Here is a 21,122-nt window from a genome sequence, read left to right as displayed (position 1 = left end):
GCTTACTCACTCCCCAGGACATGTGCCAAATATGTAGACTGGCCCCGATTCCACTAAAACTGGCTATTTACAGCTTAGCTTGAGCTTCACCAGCCCGCAATCTTTAGAGGATTGAGGCGCTTTGAGCAATTCTGTACAACTTTGGAATCACAGGCAACACATTCAAAGTCATAAGGGGAAGCAATTTTAACCCCTCCCTTCTCTTCAAAACAGAAAAGATTCTGAATAAAGAGGTCCCCTAAGCTGACTGATCACACCAAACTGTGGGGATTGGGTACTTAACAGACAGGAAGGTACTGTTCAACGGAGAAACCAAATTCAAAAATCAGCTGTAAGTGCTTATTCTCTATCAGGGATAATTAGTCTCATACACTTGCTCACTTGCTTTTGTTTGTCTTTCTCAACCTAATTCTAGTTTGTTGGCATAACTTTGGGGATTCCATATTGTAGAGAAAAAAAAAAACGGACATTGAAAACAATAAGCAATAAGCAATTGTTACAGGCAAGCCTATTTATTAACTTAAAATAATTATAATTATTTCCAGAATGTCTTTACTGTTGTGCTAAAATAACTGGTTTATATTTATAACTAAAATGACCTTTCCCCCACATCACTGAAAGTTTAGTGGTGTTCCACTCCATAAATAAAGAAGGTGTGCACATTACATTACGTTATACCATCCAAAATGTAATGCCAGTGTCTTCGTGTCTGACAAGTCAAGTAGAGCAAGGATGTACCACTAATGGACTCAAGCAATATAAAACATAAAGTATTCCCATACTCAGTGATTAGACTTTTAACGCAAACTTAAAAACACTTTGGTGGGAAACTAACATTTAATGAGCCCCTACCACAACTGCTGGTGGAAGTGGGTGATGGGGAAAGAGTGGAAAGATACATAAGACACAGGCCTCATGACAGAGCCTCCTGTGTAGAAGGCACATCTTTGTGTAGTTGTACACAAATAATAATAAGGGCAAGACGTAAGTGTTATAACAGAAGTACCAGATGCCATAAAAAGATCAGATGGCATGTAAGAAAGAAGCTACTTCTACTTGGGGTAATGGGATTCACATTTATATAGCATGTGTGGGAGAGGAGGGACATTTAGCTTGAATATTTTAATTCAAACATGTTTAAAGGTACCAGACTCAGAAGTACACTTTATATTATAAACAAGTTGTGGTTTTACATCAAGTAGAAACCAAAGAGCTTAACCAAAGAGCTTAGGTATCATTGTGCCAGCCAGGTCAAAGTGCTCCTAGGACTCCAGTGGTTTCTTTAGCTCATTTATGTACAAGTGTCAAGGTTTCTTCCAGGTAAATTCAGATTAGGAACTGGGTACAAAACTGCATAGTCAGTATGCTTCAAATTTGTCAATGTATACAAAGAAAATTGAGAAGGCAATAGCCCCAAAATGTGAACCCTGGGTACCTCCAAGAGGTGGGAATATAGGCGATTTTAAAATTGTGTATGTAATTATTTATATTTCTGTTTATATCATGAATTATAGCAATGGACACGTAGTACTTTTCTTTTTTTAAGATATGGGGTCTTGCTATGTTGTCTAGGCTAGCCTCAAATCCCTGAGCTCAAGCAATTTTCTCTCCTCAGTCTCCCAATTAGTTGGAACTATAGGCACAGTTTATTATAGTAAGTTTTTCTGATTGCCAAAGTAATGCACAGACACACATACATTTTTCAAAGACAGCAATACAAAAATCACAAAGCAGAAAGCAAAATCTCAGGTACTCTAACCCCAAAGATAACCTCTGTTAACATCTGGGTGTACTTCCTTCCAGAAGTTTGCTTTATGCATACAGAAGGTATATCTATTGCTTTCATTATCAGAAAATGATATATAAATGGTAGATAATTTTTAAAAAGGAAGATTTTTTTCTGTTTCTAAATCTCTTTAAAAATAAATATCTCTGTGACAATATCAGTCATGTTTTGACTTTGTCCTTTTATTCATGAGACACAAGCACCAGGAAACACCTTAAATGACCTGGACAGACAATATGCGGATTGTAACATTGCAGGACCCAGAGCATGTTTTGAACACTTGGCCAGGAAAGGTGGCTGCTACGGTGGCCAATTAAGAGGCACTTTTATGAAGAAAAAAAAAAATACTTTCTGTAAGAAAACTTTCTGGTGACTGAGCCACTGGACGCCTTTGCTCTACTCTGTAGGTGGCACCTGTGGCTACTTTGCTGTTGAGTTAAATGACAAGTCCCATCTCCTGGGGGCACATATTGCCACTGGAGAGGCGGCTATCAACCTAAACTGCCGGGGCCACCTGATATCTAATGGAGTGTGTAGGTGTCTTCCCGACCTTTCTTACACTTTTTTCAGTAAAACATTCTATTAATATTAAAATATAAAGGCGGGGCAGTACGAGAGCGAAGAGACGCACTGAAAACGCCACGCGGACGCGGGGGCCTGAGCAGCTGAGGCCGCTGGGTGAGGAGGGACAGAGCAGCATCCCGCCAGGCCAGCCACTCCCCGTTCCTGGACAGCCACCAGGGCAACCTGCCAGTAGGACGAGGGGACGGTCCTCACCTGCTGCCAAGTCAAACACGAGGCACTCCAGGCAGAGCGGGGGACTGGGCTTCCCGACCGGTGAACTAAAACCTCCCGGTGAAGGTCACAGTCTTCAAAAGTCAAACAAAGCAGAGGCAGCGCCGAGTCAGCAGTGAGAGGACGGAGTGTGGAAACCTGTCCCTGGGTTGAGGAAGTGGCCTGCGTGTGAGAGAGGAGGAGGCCAGGAGAAGGGGCCGCTCCCAGAACGAGCCGTCGTCCGGCTTGTGAATCTACACTCACGGGGACACAGGACGGAGTTCAAGGCAGATGGCAGCCGTCTGGGGCGGTAACGGTGCACTCCGCTTTTGTTTGAAACCAACTAGGTGCCCGGGGAATGAACCGAAAGGGCAATAATTACATGACTAGACCATGTCTTCCCCGGCCCCGGTGCCACCTCACTGGCCATCGAATCTGTGAAGCCGCTGTCTCCTCATCTCTTCTTCTGGAGAGAGACGAAACCCGTAAGGCGGTGGGCTGTTTCTGGTATTTCCTGCAGGGAAGAACAAAAGGACAAATCAAACACTGTCCGTCCATCCTTCTGACATGTACAAGGCACTTTCTCTGAGGGTTCCAAGGGAATGAAACCGTGGCTTTGATGTCATCTTTATTTTAACACAAAACAGAAATACAACAAACATTTCAACTGCAGCTGTCAATACTAAATTTCAACATCAAGTACATACTTTAAGTGGTTCAGTCCATGAACCTAATTTGCCTTATTTTGAAGCTTCTTGACAATCCTCCCACTTTCATTTTTTCTTTCTACCATGTTCCATAGTTTGCATCATTTAAACTTACATAATGTCTCAAGGGCTTACTGTTTTGTTTTGGTTTTGTGCCCAGATATAACTTGTCACCACCTCTACTAACTTCCCCACCAACTGTGCTGGTTGGCTTCTCCCGACCAGCCCTTGGGTCCCCCCTTTCCTCCCTCCGACCTGTCGCCTCCTGCCCTGCTCCAGACGGCCAGAACTGCGCCCGACGGGGACACACAGGCACCCGGGGGCAGACGGACCCTAGAGCTGGAGTGGAGCTGTCACACTGATCAATATCTGGAAGGCAGACAAAAACACAGGCCTAATATTTAAAGGTCATATGAAGGACTGTATAAATAGCTACTGAAAAGGGTTTCTCGGGGCTGCAAACAGATCAAAAATATAGTTTGTGATGATACAAGCATTTCAACTACTACATAAAAACATTCTCCCAGGCATTGTGGGGAGTAATAAAGGAAGAAAAATATATAGTCCTTGATCTCAAGGAACCAGCCACCGAAATCTAATGAAAGAATTTCAATATTCCGCACCAGAAGCATCACTGGTTTGATATGGGTAAGTAGCACGTTCACTTTTAAGCACGTGGACCAAGAAGTCTGTATCTTCTCACTTCCATGGCACTGCCAACCCTGTTAATTTGCCCTTAAAGGCCCTGCCCCATCACCTGCATCAACAAAAGTCTTACTCTTCTAATGCCTGGCCACCCCCAATAAAAGGACGGCCTCCCAATTCAATTTCTTTAGCTTTTAGCACCGTCTGGTTGGTTGTCCTCTTTCAGTAGTCACCACATCCTGCCAGAGAGCGTAGCCATCTGGGCACACCTCTTCTTCTCTCTCCTACTGGGAACAAAAGCTCTGAAGTGGCAGGGGACATCTCTGACACTTCTCCCTGCTCCCAGTGCCTGACACAGGCCTGAGCACACAGTAACTGCTCAATGAACGCACGGACCTAACTCAACCGCATCGCTCGTGACTTCCAAAGGGATACGTTACAGCCAGACGACGGCACCCAACACTGGTTCTGACACGAGTGACTCAGGGGGCCAGGTGTTCAGGTGTCACTGGCCCAGCTGGGAAGGGTTGGAGGGTGCAAGGCGGGTTCAAGCCAGGAAGGAAAGCAAGGGAGCAGCGGATGCCTCTTGCTCATTCTCTAAGAGCGGTACCATTTCAAAGATGCTTTCATTTATGTGTCTACTGACATGATGGGTGTTCGGACTACAATAAAAAGACGCTGGAGAAAGCAGTGGGAAACTAAGAGTCAGTCTATTCAGTCTGCTACTGGAATTTCAGTTGTCAGACAAAGAGAAATGTTAAAAGGTAGTCAAAAGGCAACCCCTCTTTATGTTTTTGCTTCCCTGCTGTGATGGGAACTCCAATGTTTACTCATAACTGGTGCTTCAAAAATGAACCGGACAGGCCTACCCACCCCCCACCCCCAATTCTGCCGGGTAAACCTCTACTTCAAGGCCTTCTGATATAGAGAAACAGAAGTCCACTTATTAACTTTCATTAAAGAGGATATTCAAACATATTATAGGCTTATAAGACTTTCACCATAAAAATTTTATGAATACTGTAAGATTTAAAGTTTCACTGGATACGGTTTTTGCGACATGTATTTATTTGTAAAGGAATTTTTCTTTGTTCAGAATGGTAAATGCTTTAAAATGACAAATTCATGAATCAAAGCACCACCCGTTTATTGCTTAAAATTGTTTCGTATGATGAGATCCAAATCCTACTTTGCCTTTAACAAGTTGCTTTTAAAAAGAAGATTCTTAAAAAAAAAAAAAAAAAGAAGATTCTTAATTGCACTTGTGAGCGCAGGCCAGGAGGCCAGGAGCTGACAGCCACTGCAGATGGGCAGGGACCCGTGGGGACTGGCCGTGGGCAGGGTCAAGAGCCAGCTCGACGTGGCTCCTTGGCGCCGGGCCACAGGGCGCAAACCCAAGGAGGCTGAAGGAGTGCACAGACTCCCGAAGGGATTCGCAGTGTCCTCTGCTGTTTTCTTTAGCTTTCCTGTAAAAGGAAAGGCCTGGAGGCTTAATGTTTCCAGGAAGGGCACGCCTGCAGGATCAGAAGCAGCAGACGGTGAGGGTTCCCGAGGTCTGGCTCTCGGTGTGAACGGCCAGCAGCAAGCGCACTTTCTGGACCCATCTGCAGGGCACTCGCGGAGAACCAGGGCCGAGCCAACAGAAGAAATGCCACATGTTGAAGCAGAAAAGTCACATTGAGAAAGGAACAATAATTACTCTTTCACGTACAGAGCCCTTTCAAGGTGTCCTATTTAAATCACTTAGCTTTTACTCCCAATCTAATCAAATCAGTTTCACAGATGAGGAAACTGAGGCCCAGGGAGTGTTAGGAACACATAGAAGGTTACTAAGCTAATGTGAAGGGGGTTGAAACTTGAACCTACAGCTTGTCTCTTCCCACTGCCCTACACTGCCCTCCCTTGTCACACGCCGAATGTGTTAAGCCTGACTCCTCTCACCCTACCTTCCCACCAAAACCCAAGGTGTCCCTTTTCTTTCTGGACACATGGCGAGCTCACTGCTATGTGAAAACTGAAAAACAGTAAGGCCCAGTCTGAGGCCTCAACTCAGCAGGACTCTCCTGTTATCCAAGATGTGACTCTGAAGCTCTGACATGGGTCTCCTTAAATTCCACTGGCTACCAGAGTTGTTCGGCTTTCTAGAAACGCCAAGAGGGCCTAGTGTATAACAATACAACAACCATAGCCACAGTAATTCCCACTGTGATCATGCCTGATCTTATAGGTGTTTTAAAACCTCCAAACTCAGTAATTCTAACATCAAAGCCACCCTACTGTCTGAAGAACGGCTAACTTGCTTCATTTCATTTTTGGGGAAAGTTACATATACATTTATCTTGATATTTCAAAGAGAATCACAGATGTGATGTCAGGTGGCTGCTCTCTCGTGCTGTCTGCTGTGTATATTTTGGGTCAGTGCCACACAGGGCAGGGGGCCTCCTGGCTGCCCACTCAGTCTCAGCTAAACTCTGCCTTCCAATTCCGGGCCTTTGTTTACATTTATTTGTTAACCTATTTCTGTATTTCCCACTTGCATCACGTGGTCTACTCTGTAATCTCCTGAATCCCCTGCAGGCATTTCTCACGGGGTCTCATCCTCACGTGTCCCGTATGTACTCACATTTGTTTAGCACACAGACGAGGATCTGAACAAGCCTGGCGGGGTGGTGGGAGATGTCCCCAGGGGTATAATGGAAAAAGTGTTGGTAGGAATCAGGAGATGGCTTCTCAGCTCTACCTGGACCAGTGGAGACATCCTAGATGAGACTGTTCATTTCAGCAGGCTCTGGCTGGTTCAGAGCCTCCCTTGTGGGGGAAAGTGCTGAACAAGGGGCTCACCAGGGTCCCTTCTGTGACTCTAGGGTTTGAGGACCTAAGAGTAAATCTCAACTCCTCCACTTTTTAGCTACACATCCTTTAGCAAGTAGGTTACCTTCCTTTTTGTTAGTTTCTTTATCTGTAAGACTGTAAGAGTAGCTCCTTTGCTGGGCTGTTGAGGATCAGAAGAGATGATGTATATAAAATGCTTAGCTGAGTGCCATGTGTGCGGTAAATTACCGATGTGCACTGGATATTATAATACTTAATCTCTAACATCAAGAATCATGTGTTCAATGTCTACTTGTTCGTATCATTAACTCTGCATAAGAGGTACAATAAAATACACTGACGGAACCAGTGACTTCTCAAAAGACAGAGCCCAATTCTGTGTGTAGACCAGTTAGTAGTGCTTTATACAAAGTGTGCATTTGTTGGTTACTAAATATTTGCCGTCTAAGAAATAGATATAAAACAGGTAATTAGTAACCTTCATTGAACAGTACATTTTCCTAACACCAAGGAGCCTTTGGGTAACTGAAAAAGCTGGAGTGCCCAGCAAAGACCTTCTTTTATCCACTTAGTTAAATTATGCATTGAACACTTACAGGCCTGGGGTGAGACAGTACTACTCCAAAGAACTTGGTACAGAATACTATTTATGAGCCTTGCCTCTGTGTTCCTGTAAATGGACATGGTCAGCCCTCAATTTTACCCAAAGAAACAGTGAGCATGCTTCAGAGAGCCTCAGGAACACCGCCCAGCTTAATATGGTTTAGCTCTATCATAGCACCAATGGTATGATTGTAAGATTTATTGATTTGTGGTTCTTGATGGAAAATTTTTCAGTTCTCCACCCTTTGGTATAATGTAATGCAGTAACCTCTGCATTTTACATCTAAGGGGAGAGAAGCAATTTTATCAGATAAGAATTGCTAAAAAGAGCACCGTGAGTCGATGGCCATTTGCCCTTCTGTCCGAGATCCGTGTAAATAGCGATGTTTGATTTGGTAGTATGCACAGATCCTGCCCGTGATCTGATGAGCACGCTGTGCCATTCAGTGAAATTATACTAAAGTGAAGTCACGGGATAGCATAAAATTTCTCCCTTAAATTAGGGAGCTAAAGAGGCAATCATTTTTTTTCTTTTTTTTTTAACCAGGAAACCTCTACCAGGGGTCCTCAGACTACGGCTCGCCGGTCACATGCAGCCCGCCAAGGACATTTATCCCTGCAGGGTGTTTCTGCCACCACCGCTGCCTGTCCTGCTTAGCAGCGGATTCGTCCCAGACCCACAGTGCGCATGTGTGGAATTTGCGCCGCACTCTCCAACGGTCTGAGGGACAGTGAATTGGCCCCCTGTTTAAAAAGCTTGAGGACCCCTGCCTAAACAAATCACCAGCGTTCTCTGGGATTTCAAATGTCAGATGTGGGCAGCAGCATGGCACCCACGTTCTGTCTCTCAGGAATGTTACTTTATTAGAATTCCATGAATTGCAAAGCTTCTAAAATGCTTCCTGAAAGGATGGTTGCTAAGTCATTTACTGACAAAAATCAAAAAGGCCTAGAAGAAACTCCAGGTCTAACTTTAGCAAGACATTCTTTGAAAAAGGGAGTTGGTTAAGGATAGTAACCACTTTTCTTTTTGAGCCACTAATTGTAATATTATTTATCTATCTCTTTAAAAATAGTTTTAAAAATTCACCTAAAACTGTATAACTTTCATACTAATACAAGGGTCATTATGGTTAACATTTAGATGTAACTCGAGGGAGAAAACATTCACATTTCTGTCTCGTCAACCAATCAAGTCAGCAACAGTGGGGATTTCCTAATTCTGAAACAATATTTGGATTCTCAAAGTGAGAAGCTTTGAAATGGAGATCAACTCAAACCCTATATTACCTGTTACGTTTTTTTTTCTCCCCCTCCTGTTGGTTAACTTTGGAGACACTTAATGGACACAACTGACTTAAAATCGATAGGCTATAATCCAGTTAGCAATATGAGTGAGCTGACATAAGGAGTCCACAGTGTCAGGGCCAGTGTTTTTTGCAATATAGACAACATATGGTCTGACCTATAGAATTTCGTCCCCCTCAAGAAAAGGTCAAAGGGAGACAAAGAACGTTTTTGAGACAAGTGCCACACGCTCTCCTATTTACCATACTCCCTCCTCCCCCTTGAAGTGCATAAGTTGATTAATTTTTATGGTGAGCATCTGAGGCCCACATCCAGGTCAACATCTAGAATATTTCCTGCACTCATAAGCCCTCAGGGGTCCCCTCAGTCACTACCCCAGTACCCAAGAGTAACCTCCTCTATCCTGACTTCTAACAGTGTAGAACAGTTTTCCCTATTTTTGTCCACAAATGGATCTGTGCGATATGCAGTCTCCCTGAGTGGCTTCATTTTACATTATGTTTGTGAGATTCATCCATATTGTTATATGTGGTTTTTATCCTACTTTTCCCTCTGAGTAGAATTTCCTTGTCTTTTTTAAAAATGAGGAATTGAGGCTTAAAGGCTTTCAGTAAGTTGCCAAGGCCACACGGTAAGTGGCTGGGTCCAGACCCCAGCCCAGATCCCTTTCTGCTCTGCTTCAGACCCGAGGGGAGTTAGTGACCTTCCTTCACCCCCATCCTGCACCAGGACCTGTCAACTGAAGAATATTATGGCTTTAATTGTGACTTGGAGACACTTGTCTGTTTCAAACACAGCAGAAATCATTTACCTTCTGCCTTAAATAAAGCTCACTGCAAATATTAAGATTTTATTTTGGATAACCAAATGTATCAAGAATTAGGATCTGACAAGATCCTAGTCTTGACAAGGAGTAAGGGTTAGCAATAGATAGGCCCAGCTACAAAAGTCAGCCTTGCTAGCTAACTACCAAGTATTTTTTTTTTTTTAACACAAAAGAGTTTATAACTTCTTGTAGAAATAGTTCTCTCTGCTCTTTCTACTAAGGAAGGAAGCAGCAGCTTAGGAATAGAGTCCATCTCTCATTAGGAATCACTATAACTTGAAACTTTTTTTTTCTGAACAAATGGGTATAGATTTTTACACAAAAAGACTTTTCTATTGTTTTAAATCCATCTGTCTTTAAATCCTATCACAATTTTGTCACCACCTTACGACTTTATCGAGAGGGATTTTAATGAGAATGATTTTCAAAGACTTTTTATATACTTTTAGTGATGCTTTAGAGTGTTTCACATTTTCCTGGATCTAAACCAGAATGCCTCTGGTAAGCTATATGGAGGTGCCTGAGTTTATCCAATCGCGTCAGCTGACTCTGGGGGCTAAAGAGAGGCTGACTATCTCCAAGAAAATCCTTTCCTGCTCATACAGTTTGGATATTTTCTTTTTCAAGGCAAAATCAGCTAGAGCCATTCACTGGATAAATGTATGAAAACTCTTGGAAAACTAGACACGGGCTCCTTGAGGACAGAGGCTGGGTCTCTCGCTTCTGCGTTCTCACTGCCTAGTACATGAGTGCCCTTAGTGCCCGGCCAGGACGACAGAGAGAAACTGGACACATGTCCTGTCTTGCGGCACAGATTTGAGAACATATTTGACAATAGAGAAAAGAAAACTGAAGGGAGAAAAAGGAAGTCATTTGTGGGGGGCAGGGAATTGTGACCAAAGACAAATATACAGGAGTCTAGAAAATGCTACAGGGACCTTCGGGCCTTAAAGGATTCCCCAGGTCCAAACTGCTGCCTGATCCAGACTTCTCAGGTGCCTGGGCCCTTATTCTCTTCTGCCCTTTGTCTCAAGGTGGAGGAGATGATGTCTGTCATAGCCTGGCTTTCCCGAAGATGTCAAGGTGGGGCACGATGGGGAAGGACTGGAAGGAAGGAACTCCTAGCGGCCCCAGAGCCTTGATGAGTCTCATTCCCAACCTCCTCTTCTTGATCCTGAGGTTGTCTTTGAGTAACTTTTAATTTTATTATATATAAGAAAAAGGGTAGTGAGGGAGAGAGTGTTTAAACTATAATAACTGAGCTCAAAGTATAAAAAATATTGCCTCCTCCCGAAATACAGTGGGTCCTGGCCCTATTTGCCACCTGCTATGACATTCATCTTAAAAGAATGGCTGGGGCTGAATTCTCCCTTTTCTGGCTCTTAGCAGCTCTGCCCCCAAGCACAGCAGCCTCCATCAAACAGCAACCAAGAGGCCAGTGAAGGGGGGCATCAGAGCTGGGGTCCCAGCTCTCCCACAGCTCAACTGCAAGAGGTCTGGGCACAGCCAGTCATGCAGTTACTATGAACTGGGCAGTTGCCCAGTTTGCTGCAGTGCTTCTCAATCTGGACTGCGCGTAAAAATGGAAAGCTTGTTAAAAATGCAGATTACTGGATCCCACTGCCCGAGATTCTTACCCAGTAAGTGGTGGTTGGAGCCCAGGAAGATGCAGTTTAAGGAGCACCAGATGATATGCTAAATCACTGCCAAATGCTGTGGAAAGAGTATTCACTCCACAAGATGTGCCCACATCCTGGCTCCACCAGGATTTTGTACAAGTCACTTCTCCTCCCTGGACCTCAGACTCCTTGCCTGTACCCCAAGGAGGCTGGACAACCGCCACTTCCATGTAGAGGTTCAAGAGCCCATGACTGCCTAGTTCCCAGCGAGACATCAGGGGCGGCTGGTCTGCAGATGGGAGAGTGCAGGGGTGCCACACCAGCGACCTGCTTCGTGTGCTGCCAGCGGCCTGGGCAGCTGCTCTGGCGGATGTGGCCTGCCCGTGACTTCCGGCGGCCGAGCAGAGAACGGCCATGCTGTGCTCCTTAGCAATGTCTCCAACTCACGTGGTCTCATTCAATGCCACTACCCACCCCAAGATCTAAATTATTTTTAATAAAATGTTTTATTTTGGGCTAATTTTACATTTACATAAAAGTTGCAAGGATAATAAAGAAAATCCAATTCCCTTAATGTTAACATCTTACATTATCATGGTACATTTGTCAAAACTAAGAAACTAACATTGATAGGTTACTATAAGCTAAATTCCAGACTTCATTTGAATTTCACCAGTTTTTCTGATAATTTCCTTTTTCTGTTATAGGATCCAATCCAGGAGACCAGTACCTGTGGTTATTATGTCTCCTTAGTCTCTTTTGGTCTGTGGTCCTTTCTTATCTCCCATAACCTTGACAGTCTTGAACAGTACTGGCCAGATGTCCTGTAGAATGTCTCTCCACTTGGTTTGTCTGATGTTTATCCTCGTGATTTGATTGGCGTTATGGGTTTTGGTGGAGAATACCCTTTGGTGGAGAAGTGCTCTTTTCCTCACATATCAAGGGTACGTGTCATCAACATGACTTGTCACTGGTGATGTTAACCTTGAACACTTCATTAAGTAGTGGTTTAGCCAGGATTCTCCATTTTTTTAATGAGTTGCAAGAAAATATAGCTTTGACCTCTACCACTAAGGGTTACCTGGATAAACTGGAAGAGGTGAAGGCGGGCATCTCAAGCAGGCTTTGTCACTTTGTCACCCCGTTTGGGGATGGGCAGGATACAGTGGGGGAGAATCATCCCTAACCTTCACTGGGTTCTGGGTCTCTGAATTCCAGGTGAAGCAGTTTTCTAACATTGGTGTGAAGTGTGTGAATCACCAGGAGGGTTGTTTAAGAAATAGTTACTGAATAGGCGGCTTGTCATGGGGTCCAGGCCACTGTATTTTCAGTGAGCTCCCAGGTAATTGCGCTGTACATTAGCCTTTGAGAACCGCAGAGCTACAGCTCAGATTTTCTTTCAGCGGCAAATATGCACCCTGGGTTTCATCCCAGTATTTACATTTGCCAGCAGGTGGAACCAGAGGCCTGTGACACTGAATCTGCTGAAGAAAACTAGGACAAATTCCAATCAACAAAGCATTCCGCATCGTAAGCAGAATTAGGGTTATTTTGAAACAGATGGGCTCTACAGAAGCTGCTGCACTGAATATTATGGAGCCGTTTATTGTCTAGATGGCCTGAAACCCAGGGATTATTTGCCAGCATCTAGCAGTTTCTATGTCATATCAGAATTCTTCCAGAGCAGATGAGACTGACAGGGCATCGGGAGAGGGAGAGATGCAGATATGGATATGAATGTAGATATTATAACCAGTTCCAAATTCCACAATTACTCTGCTATTGTGCACACTGCCTCGTGTCACTGAGTGCGTTACAGGAATGATCCGGAGCCTCCTCACCACCCTAACTCCAAATTAGGAGAGATAAACAGATACAATCTGTGCTAATAAGATAATCAATCCTGGATGCAATAATACTAAAAATGATTTATTTTAAGCCTCACTAGAATGGTTCTGTTTACTGATTCACAGCTCACTCAAACCCCCGCTTATACTCACGCCCAATCCTTCTCTTTGTGCCACCCCAGCAGAGCGTCAGAAGGGGGAAGTGAGACAGAGAAGGACCAGCCAGCTCTCCTGACTGTGTCTGATGCCCTGGTCCAGAGCGTGGATAGTCTAAGAACACTTAGAACTTGATTTGACTTGAGGGTTTCTCTGGCCTGGCCCTGGGCTAATGTGCACGACCAGGACTTGCGAACAGAGTACTCTGTAAGTCCAAGAAAGCTGCAAAGGCCTCCAGCACCAGCGGTTCCTTCTGGGAGAACATTTCTAAGTCCTTAGCCTATGACCACAGGAAGTTTGCTGCTGCGGTCCTGCCTGGTCTGCCCAGCCCAGAGACACCATAAGGGCATCTGCCATGGACTGAATGCTTGTGTTCCCCCTAAACCTATATGGTGAGGTCCTAATCCCCATTTTGATGGTATTTGGAGGTAGGGCTTTTGCAAAGTAATCAGGTGTAGATGAGGTCATGAGGGTGGAGCCGCCATAATGAGATTGGTGCCCTTATAAGAAGATGAAGAGACCAGAGCTTGGAGCTTGCTCTCTCTGCCACGTGAGGACATGGCGAGAAGGCAGCCATCTGTAGTCCAGGAAGAGGGACACTACCAGAACTCGATCACACTAGCACCTGGCACTGCCAGCCTCCAGAGCTGTGAGGAATAAATTTCTGTTGTTTAAGACACCCAGTCTATGGCAGCGTTTTGTTGCGGCGGCCCACACCGACTAAGACAGCGTCTGTGAAGCTGGCAGCTCGGCAAGTGACAGTTCAGCAGGTTCCGGCTGCTGCAGCTGCTGGGCCCCAGCGATCCGAGGGTGAGCAGATGTGCTTTCTGGTGGGTACGGCGATGTCCTCAGTGGTGATTCCTGCCTGGGACAGCAGCTCCCTCCCTCCCAGATTCACGATGCCAGTTGCACAGACCACGTGCAGAGAGCAGGTCCTCCAGTTACAAATGACAAGATCCCCAAAGCCATAGTTTTTGCCCAGACTCTCAATTCCCCTGTTCAGATAAAGGTATCAAGAAGCACTTCTGATGACATTTAGACTTGTTTTATTTTTTTCTCGCTCCCTTCCACGTGAGTTTCAAACCAGAGTTTTGGCCTAATTTGGCCCAGCTCTTTAAGCCAGGGGTCCTCAAACTTTTTAAACAGGGGGCCAGTTCACTGTCCCTCAGACCGTTGGAGAGTGTGCACTGTGGGCCCAGGATGAGTTGGCTGCTAAGCAGGACAGGCAGTGGCAGCAAAAACACCCGGAGGGCCGGATAAATGTGCTAGGTGGCCTGCATGTGGCCCAAGGGTTGTAGTTTGAGGACGCCTGCTTTAAGCAAAGGATCAAGGGGATATTTTCATTGACTTTTGAAATCAAAGACCATTTGAAATTAGCCGATATTTCCCTCAGAAACCTCAATCTTCTTAAAACACCTTTTAACCTTTGCACATGAAAAAAAAAAAAAGGACAAGTAAACATCATCCCAATAAATCTATTAGTATAATAGGAACAAGGAGAAAGAAAGGGACAAAGAGTTGGCAACTTCCACTGAGAGCAACCACCCCCAAGTGGCCAAGTCCTGGCCACATGGGACAACTGCTGCAGGGGACCTCAAGGTACAGCAATCTCAGTTTATAGCCTCAGCCCCTGAACATCTCTCAAATCCAGAGACACAGAGAACAGGTGAAGCGAGGCTACAAACCCACAGCCTTTGGAACACAATTCAGTCTGTTTGTTTGTGTCCTCTATGAAATGCATGAAGCTTGCCTGCACTTTGGGGTTCTGGACATTTTACAGCAGCAGCCCCAACCTCCTTGGCATCAGAGACTGGTTTCATGGAAGACAGTTTTTCCATGGCCGGGGGTGGGGGGAATAATACAAGCGCATTACATTTATCGTGCAGTCAAACCTCTCTGCTAATGGCAATCTGTATTTGCAGCTGCCCCCAGCGCTAGCATCACCACCTCGGCTCCACCTCAGATCATCAGGCAGCAGATTCTCACAAGGACCGTGCAACCTAGATCCCTCACGTGTACACTTTATAGTGTTCGTGCTCCTATGAGAATCTAATGCCACCACCAATCTGACAGGAGGTGGAGCTCAGGCAGTGATGCGAGTGATGGGGAGTGGCTGTAAATACAGATGCAGCTTCGCTCACTCACCTCCTGCTGTGCAACCCTGTTCCTAACAGGCCACGGACATTATCAGTCCACGGCCTGGGGGTTAAACACCGCAGCATTAGAGAACATTCAGCGGCTAAAAAGAGGCTGAGATATGAGATGTATTACATCCATCCATGCTAAATGCTGTCTTAAAGGCTTTACAAATTCATATTCTCTTTACTTTTCAAATGCTATAAGTCTGATTAGGGCATAACTACATGTCCAGAGATACTGATACCAATGCATAATTATAAAAATAATTCCTGACCCAGGAAAGCGTCCCTGAGATTCTTAGTGGCCTAGAAGGAAATGGTGGTTCAGAGCCCATATTCAAGCTGAAAGCCACTTGGCATCCCTCTCTTGCAGATAGAATTGGAGGAAGACAAACCACTCTGAGAAAAACCTGCAATTAGAGTGAGTCAAGGCTAGTATTGAAGGTGCCCAAGTCAGCAGGGGCAGGGCAGAGGGCATCATGGGAAAACCTTCCAGGGTGACCCCACTGCAAGAAAGTGAAGCAACAGGAGGCCTATGGCCAGATACGTGCTTGCTGGGCAAAACAAAACAAAGCAAAACAAGAAAATACAGGGAGGAAGGAAGGAGGCTGAAAGTAAGTGGAAGACGAATGACACACTTATCATGTTGTCTGTGTATTTTGAGTGGTAGCAGCTCGTGGTTTAGGAAACCAGGGCAGGCTCCTTCACAGAGGCCTAGATAACTTGGAAGGTGAGGGCGACACGACCATTTATCCTTCCAGAGTGGATAAGCTCCATGAGATAAGTGGCAGGGAGAAGCCATCTGGAGAAATACACAAACAAGCAAGAGCCTTGCTCTTTGCAACTCAAGAGTTGAGAAATTCCCATGTGGGTCAGAGGCAGCCTAGAATTGTGATGGCTGGGAAGTCAACTTCCACAATGTGATAAACTATCCCACAAGTATGACAATCATTTAAAAAACCATGCTTGTTTGCATGTTTGATGGTATTAACCTAACCCTGAGCCTAATTACTACTTTTTGTGTGTTCTTTTAGGTTTAACTCAACCTCCCTGTCCTAAATCCTGACCTTGCACCCCATCAGAGAGAGATAGAGAGAGAGTTCACGTGTGCGCACGTATGTGTGTGCTTACATGTGCGTGTGTCTTAATCTACAGCGGCAAGAGGCTAGCTACCCTGTGACCGAAACATAACGTCTCTTACAGACAAGCCCTCCCAGCCTCAGGAAGACCCTTCCTGGTTTTTTTCTCAGACTGGTTTTTTTACACCCTTGAAATAGCTTGCCTCTAAGTGCTTCAAGCTGAACTAGAATTAAGCTCAGAAACTATTTGAAAATGGTCTATAGTATGGAAAGAGATTCAACAATAAATATGAGTTATTCCTACGTGTCTGTTAATAAGGTCTAGTAAAATAAAACTTATTTCATGAATGAAAAGGAAACTCTAGAACTAACTTTTTTAAAACTTTAAATTCCAAGTTAGGAATCTAGAATTAGGTTCACCTTGGATAACTGAAGATTTAGATAAAGGAGGAAAAATATGTTGCTCTCTGAATTTCTCTGGAAACATGTAAATGTGTGCTTTGGCCAGACAAAAAGCTAGTAGTAAAAGGACTATCTATGTTTTAAGAAAGAAGCTCTAAAGACTTGATCAAGTGTGGAAAGGAGATTCTGGGAGAGGTGGACCCAGAGCATCTACAAATCATGGCTTCTGGAGCAGAGGGGAGCCCTGGGGATGGTGGCATCCTACCTACTGCTCATTTCCAAGATGGGAAACTGGAGCCCAGAGAGATTAAATGGTTTTCCTAAGAGCTAAGTGGGGAAGAATCAGACCTCACATCTCTTAGCATTCTGTTCATATCACATGGCTTCCTTGTTTTCTCTTGTAGTCGCTTCATTCTTCTTAAACCAAACTTCGCTTGCCAAATCTGCATTGATATCAGTGTTTTACGAAGCTGCCCTTCTGCTACCTGGCTCTGGTGGAGAACAGCAGAAGGGAATGGAATGGGTTTTGGACCAGATCGGGCTGAATTTAAATACTGGCTCTACCCCATATTCTATGTCCCTGGACAAGTTACTCTACTCACTGACCCTCAATTTTCTCGCTGTTGTAATGCAGAAATCGACCTCACAGGTGTGTTCTGAGGACCAAACAAATTAAAAGATGTGAGCTCCTGGCCCAAAGCAATGAGGTTATGGTAAGTGACGCCTCTTGTTACAGCAACCGTCCCCTTTCCAGGCTGCCCCATCTCTGGAATGTCCCCACCATCCATCCAGTTAGTCACATGCCAAGATACTAGAGTCATCCTTGACACCCTCCTCTTCCTCAAATCCTGACCCCAAATTCAATCCATCACCAAAACCTGTCATTTTAACCTTAATGTACCCTGAATTTGTCCACTCTGCTTGAGCCAGCTCTGTCGTGAGCCTAGACCAGTGCCTGCCTGAACAATTTCCCCACACTTGCTCTGGTCGTCCCACCAGCCATTCCCCACATAGTAGTTGGGAGCATTTCAAAAACATGTGTCTCATCAACTTTACCCTGTACCTAAAACCCTCTAAAAGATTCTTTTTATCTTAGAACTAACCCCAAAATCAGTATGCCCTGTGGGGCGTGGCCGCCCACACCTCTCTAGCCCCATGACACCCCTCCCTCAGCACCACCCCCCACCCGTCCCCCCGCTGCCTCTCCTCCACTTTATCTCCTGTGGCTCCCCAGGAAAGTGACTGTGTCCCACATCACCCCCAAGAAGGGTCCTTTTGCCGTAAACTCTCACAGGACCCCCTTTCTTCAAAGCCTATGATGGCATAGTTAGAGATTATTTGTGAATCTGATTATTTCAATAATGCATCCTCATTAGGTTGTGAGCTCCCTGGGGGCAAGAACAGTGAGAGTTTGTGTTCAGCTTCTATCCCCAGGGATGAATGAATAAATGAACGAATGTAGAAATGGAAGGAAGGGAGGGAGGTATACAACACGAAGTACCGCCTTCATTTTACCGTGCAAAGACTGAGGCTCAAGGGCTCAGATGCAAACCCAGAGTCCTTTATACTCCACCACCACGTTGCTTCAGAAACCAGTACTCACATCGCTCCTTTTGCCTCCCAATCTTTCTTCACTCTAACTAGTGGCTCAGCAAAAAAATTAGTGGTTTTTTTTTTTTTCAATGGGAGGCTATGAGGGTTTAAGTATAATTGGTACATGAAGAAAGAAGAGTTTGCAAATTGATGCAGTGAATATTTGAATTTAAAAAAAAAGAAAAAAAAGAAAGCTGACCATGAAAAGCTACAAAATTTGTTGCTGTTTGGACCAAGAATAACAGTGTTCCACAATTTGTTTCTATGGATCTGAAGACAGTAGATTAAGGGCAACCGACTTGGCAAAAGGCCTAGACCTGTTTTCAGATAATTATCTCAGGGTAGAAAAAATAAGGGCAGTAAAAGCTCCAGCGAGGACACCATACCAACATGACTGACCTAAATGGAACAAAACTTAAGAGTCATTTGTAGCTTTAAATACTATAGAGAAAAGAATTTATAAAACATGCCCAAACAGCCTCTCTTTGATGTGGCAAACTCTTTTTAAAACCACATTGTTCAAATTTATGTTAAAATGCAAACTCTTCATGTTTACAGTGGTACTACTGGAAGAATGCAATATAAAAGTACAACTGTTAAATTTCAAAGACAAGACTGAGAACCTCAGAACAATAGGGCAATTCCCAGTGCGAATTTATGAGCTGCTAAACCTCAAATGGTTTCTTCAATTAGCAGCGAGGGCTCTTGACATATTTGCAGCCTGATATAGGGGCTGCTCTTGATATAATTTGGGGGTGTTCTGCTTTTATCAGAACTTTCCCTTACTTTTATTTACCTCAGATGACAACTATTGTTATTCCCCTCCATGCAGCATTTGATCCTGGCTAATTATGCCGTGGGGCCAGGACAGAGTTTCACGGTTCACCCTCGCTCCTGGGGCAGGCTACAAATTACACATAATGCACTGCATTGTAATTGCTGCATTGTGAACTTGGCCTGCCTTTCCAACACAAAATACCGACATCCAAGTCGTTTTATTAGGAAAAACCATAAGGGATCCTTTCTGATTATAAACATCTGAAGACATAACATTCCCGTGAATTCCAGTCGGCTATTTTAGACACACAGGGGGCGGACAGGGCTGAAAAGCAAAGCAAATACACTTCATATTAATGTTTACAGAAAAGGGGGAGGCGGCAGTCGGGAAGGCAGGACTATATAAAATGCTAAACAAGAGGGAGGGGCACCCTGGGAGGGGAGACAAAAAGTCCCAACTAGGAAACCAGGGACTCAAGTGCCAGTGACGGTCCTTGACCTCTCTGGGCCTCAAGTTCCTCATTTCGAAAACAAAGGCACAGAACCAAATGGCCACAAAGGCCCTTTTCCACACAGACAGAGGCGTCCGGAGACGGTGGCTTGTTTCTGAGGTCGGTCTGTGAGGCCAGCCTCATCTCCGCCTGGAGAGATTGCCAAAAATGAGGCCTCTCCCCACCATCGCCCTGTTTGTTTGGGGCTTCTTAGAAAAGATGATGGTTATTCAGATGGGAGGGGGGTCAAAATAAACGAAGCCCTGGTTTTATACATGAAACACCATGAAATGTGTGTGTGGGGGGGAATCGCAAGAACGGGATCATGGTCATTGAAACTTGTGGCTGCCCTCGTGTCCCAGGGCCCGGAAGTCCTCACTCCAGACGCCTACCCCACAGGCTCCAGTCACCGTCCTGTGTGCGTGCAGCGTTTAGAAGCCACACCTAGGCACTGGGGAGGAACTTCTCACCCTCCCTCCTGCCCTCTCCTCACAATGAGATCGTAGCTCCTGAGATATGGATTTAGACGGGTGTCCTTTCTCTCCCTCCCAGCTGGAGGGTTCTAGAGAAGCGTAAGACAGAGGCGGTACTCGACTCGACCCAGCGCCGTCCGCATCAGTGCGTGGCGGTGAGTGTCCCACATGGAGCAGACGGGATGGTCACAGGAGAGGAAAGGGCAGGGGTGAGTCTTGAGGTGGGGCGGTACGGGCAAGGCCCACACATCTAGGTCATTTCCAACAAGAGGTTGCTGTGAGGGACGCTGCTCCTTTGATGCTGCTGCACGTCAACATAACTGAAGAGGAAGTCTTGCTTTGGGGACTTAGGAAGGCAAAGACCAGGCATCCTCATTTCTCTCTTTGTCTAATGGTGTCTCCAGGGGGGTGGGCATCTCCAAGATCGTCAAGAGGATATAGACAAGGTGACAGCCTGAGGACCCTGGTGACAATGGAGAGGACCCTGGTGACAATGGAGAGTAGCTCTGCACCTGGGCTGCCCCGGGGGCCCTGCCTGGGTGCTCAATTCAGGCTGGCCTTGAAGGGGGAGGAGCCTGTGCTGTCACACCTCTCAGTGTCCCTGGTCACAAAGACATGGGGGAGTGAATCCTTGCTCCAATCCACAAACATCAATCAGCACTTGTGACCATACTGCTATGCTTGTGGGGACAGGAAGCCTGACTATTTTCACCTGGAACCACCAGTATGACCGTCCATTGTGTTTTCTCTGTTGCTTGGACCTAGACACAGAACGCAGAACACCAGGGCCCGTCAGATCACTCCTGCAAATCTAGTTCTTGCTTTGTATCAGGGACGATGAAAGCTTGCTTTTGTGTATCATCTCCAACTATTTTCTAAATAGTATGTGGTTCCTAAGCATCACTATAACTTTTAATATGTCAGTACAGTATATAAGGCAATACTTAAGGAGTTTATGTATAGATCATTGTTGAAAATTCTAAGCTGAATAGATTTTCAAGGGCTCCTTCCTTATGTAGAAATAAATGCATTTTCCTGCACCGGACAATACTGTCTTTGCATCGAA

The 21,122-nt window shown here is 45.1% G+C and overlaps 1 protein-coding gene across 1 annotated transcript in view; it reads right to left on the bottom strand.

Moving 5' to 3' along the window:
• Positions 1-1,623: 1,623 nt before the first annotated feature.
• The window catches only part of RHBDD1 (rhomboid domain containing 1), a 124,330-nt gene continuing 104,831 nt past the window's right edge, over positions 1,624-21,122 (bottom strand). The window contains exon 7 of the mRNA XM_012749476.3: positions 1,624-3,074. Within this exon, the coding sequence (XP_012604930.1) occupies positions 2,980-3,074 (95 nt within the window). The 3' untranslated portion in view covers positions 1,624-2,979. The remainder of the gene's footprint in view (positions 3,075-21,122) is intronic.

This window comes from Microcebus murinus, chromosome 8 (genome assembly GCF_040939455.1).
Source record: "Microcebus murinus isolate Inina chromosome 8, M.murinus_Inina_mat1.0, whole genome shotgun sequence".
NCBI lineage: Eukaryota > Metazoa > Chordata > Mammalia > Primates > Cheirogaleidae > Microcebus > Microcebus murinus.
This window is presented reverse-complemented; position numbering and strand designations above follow the sequence as displayed.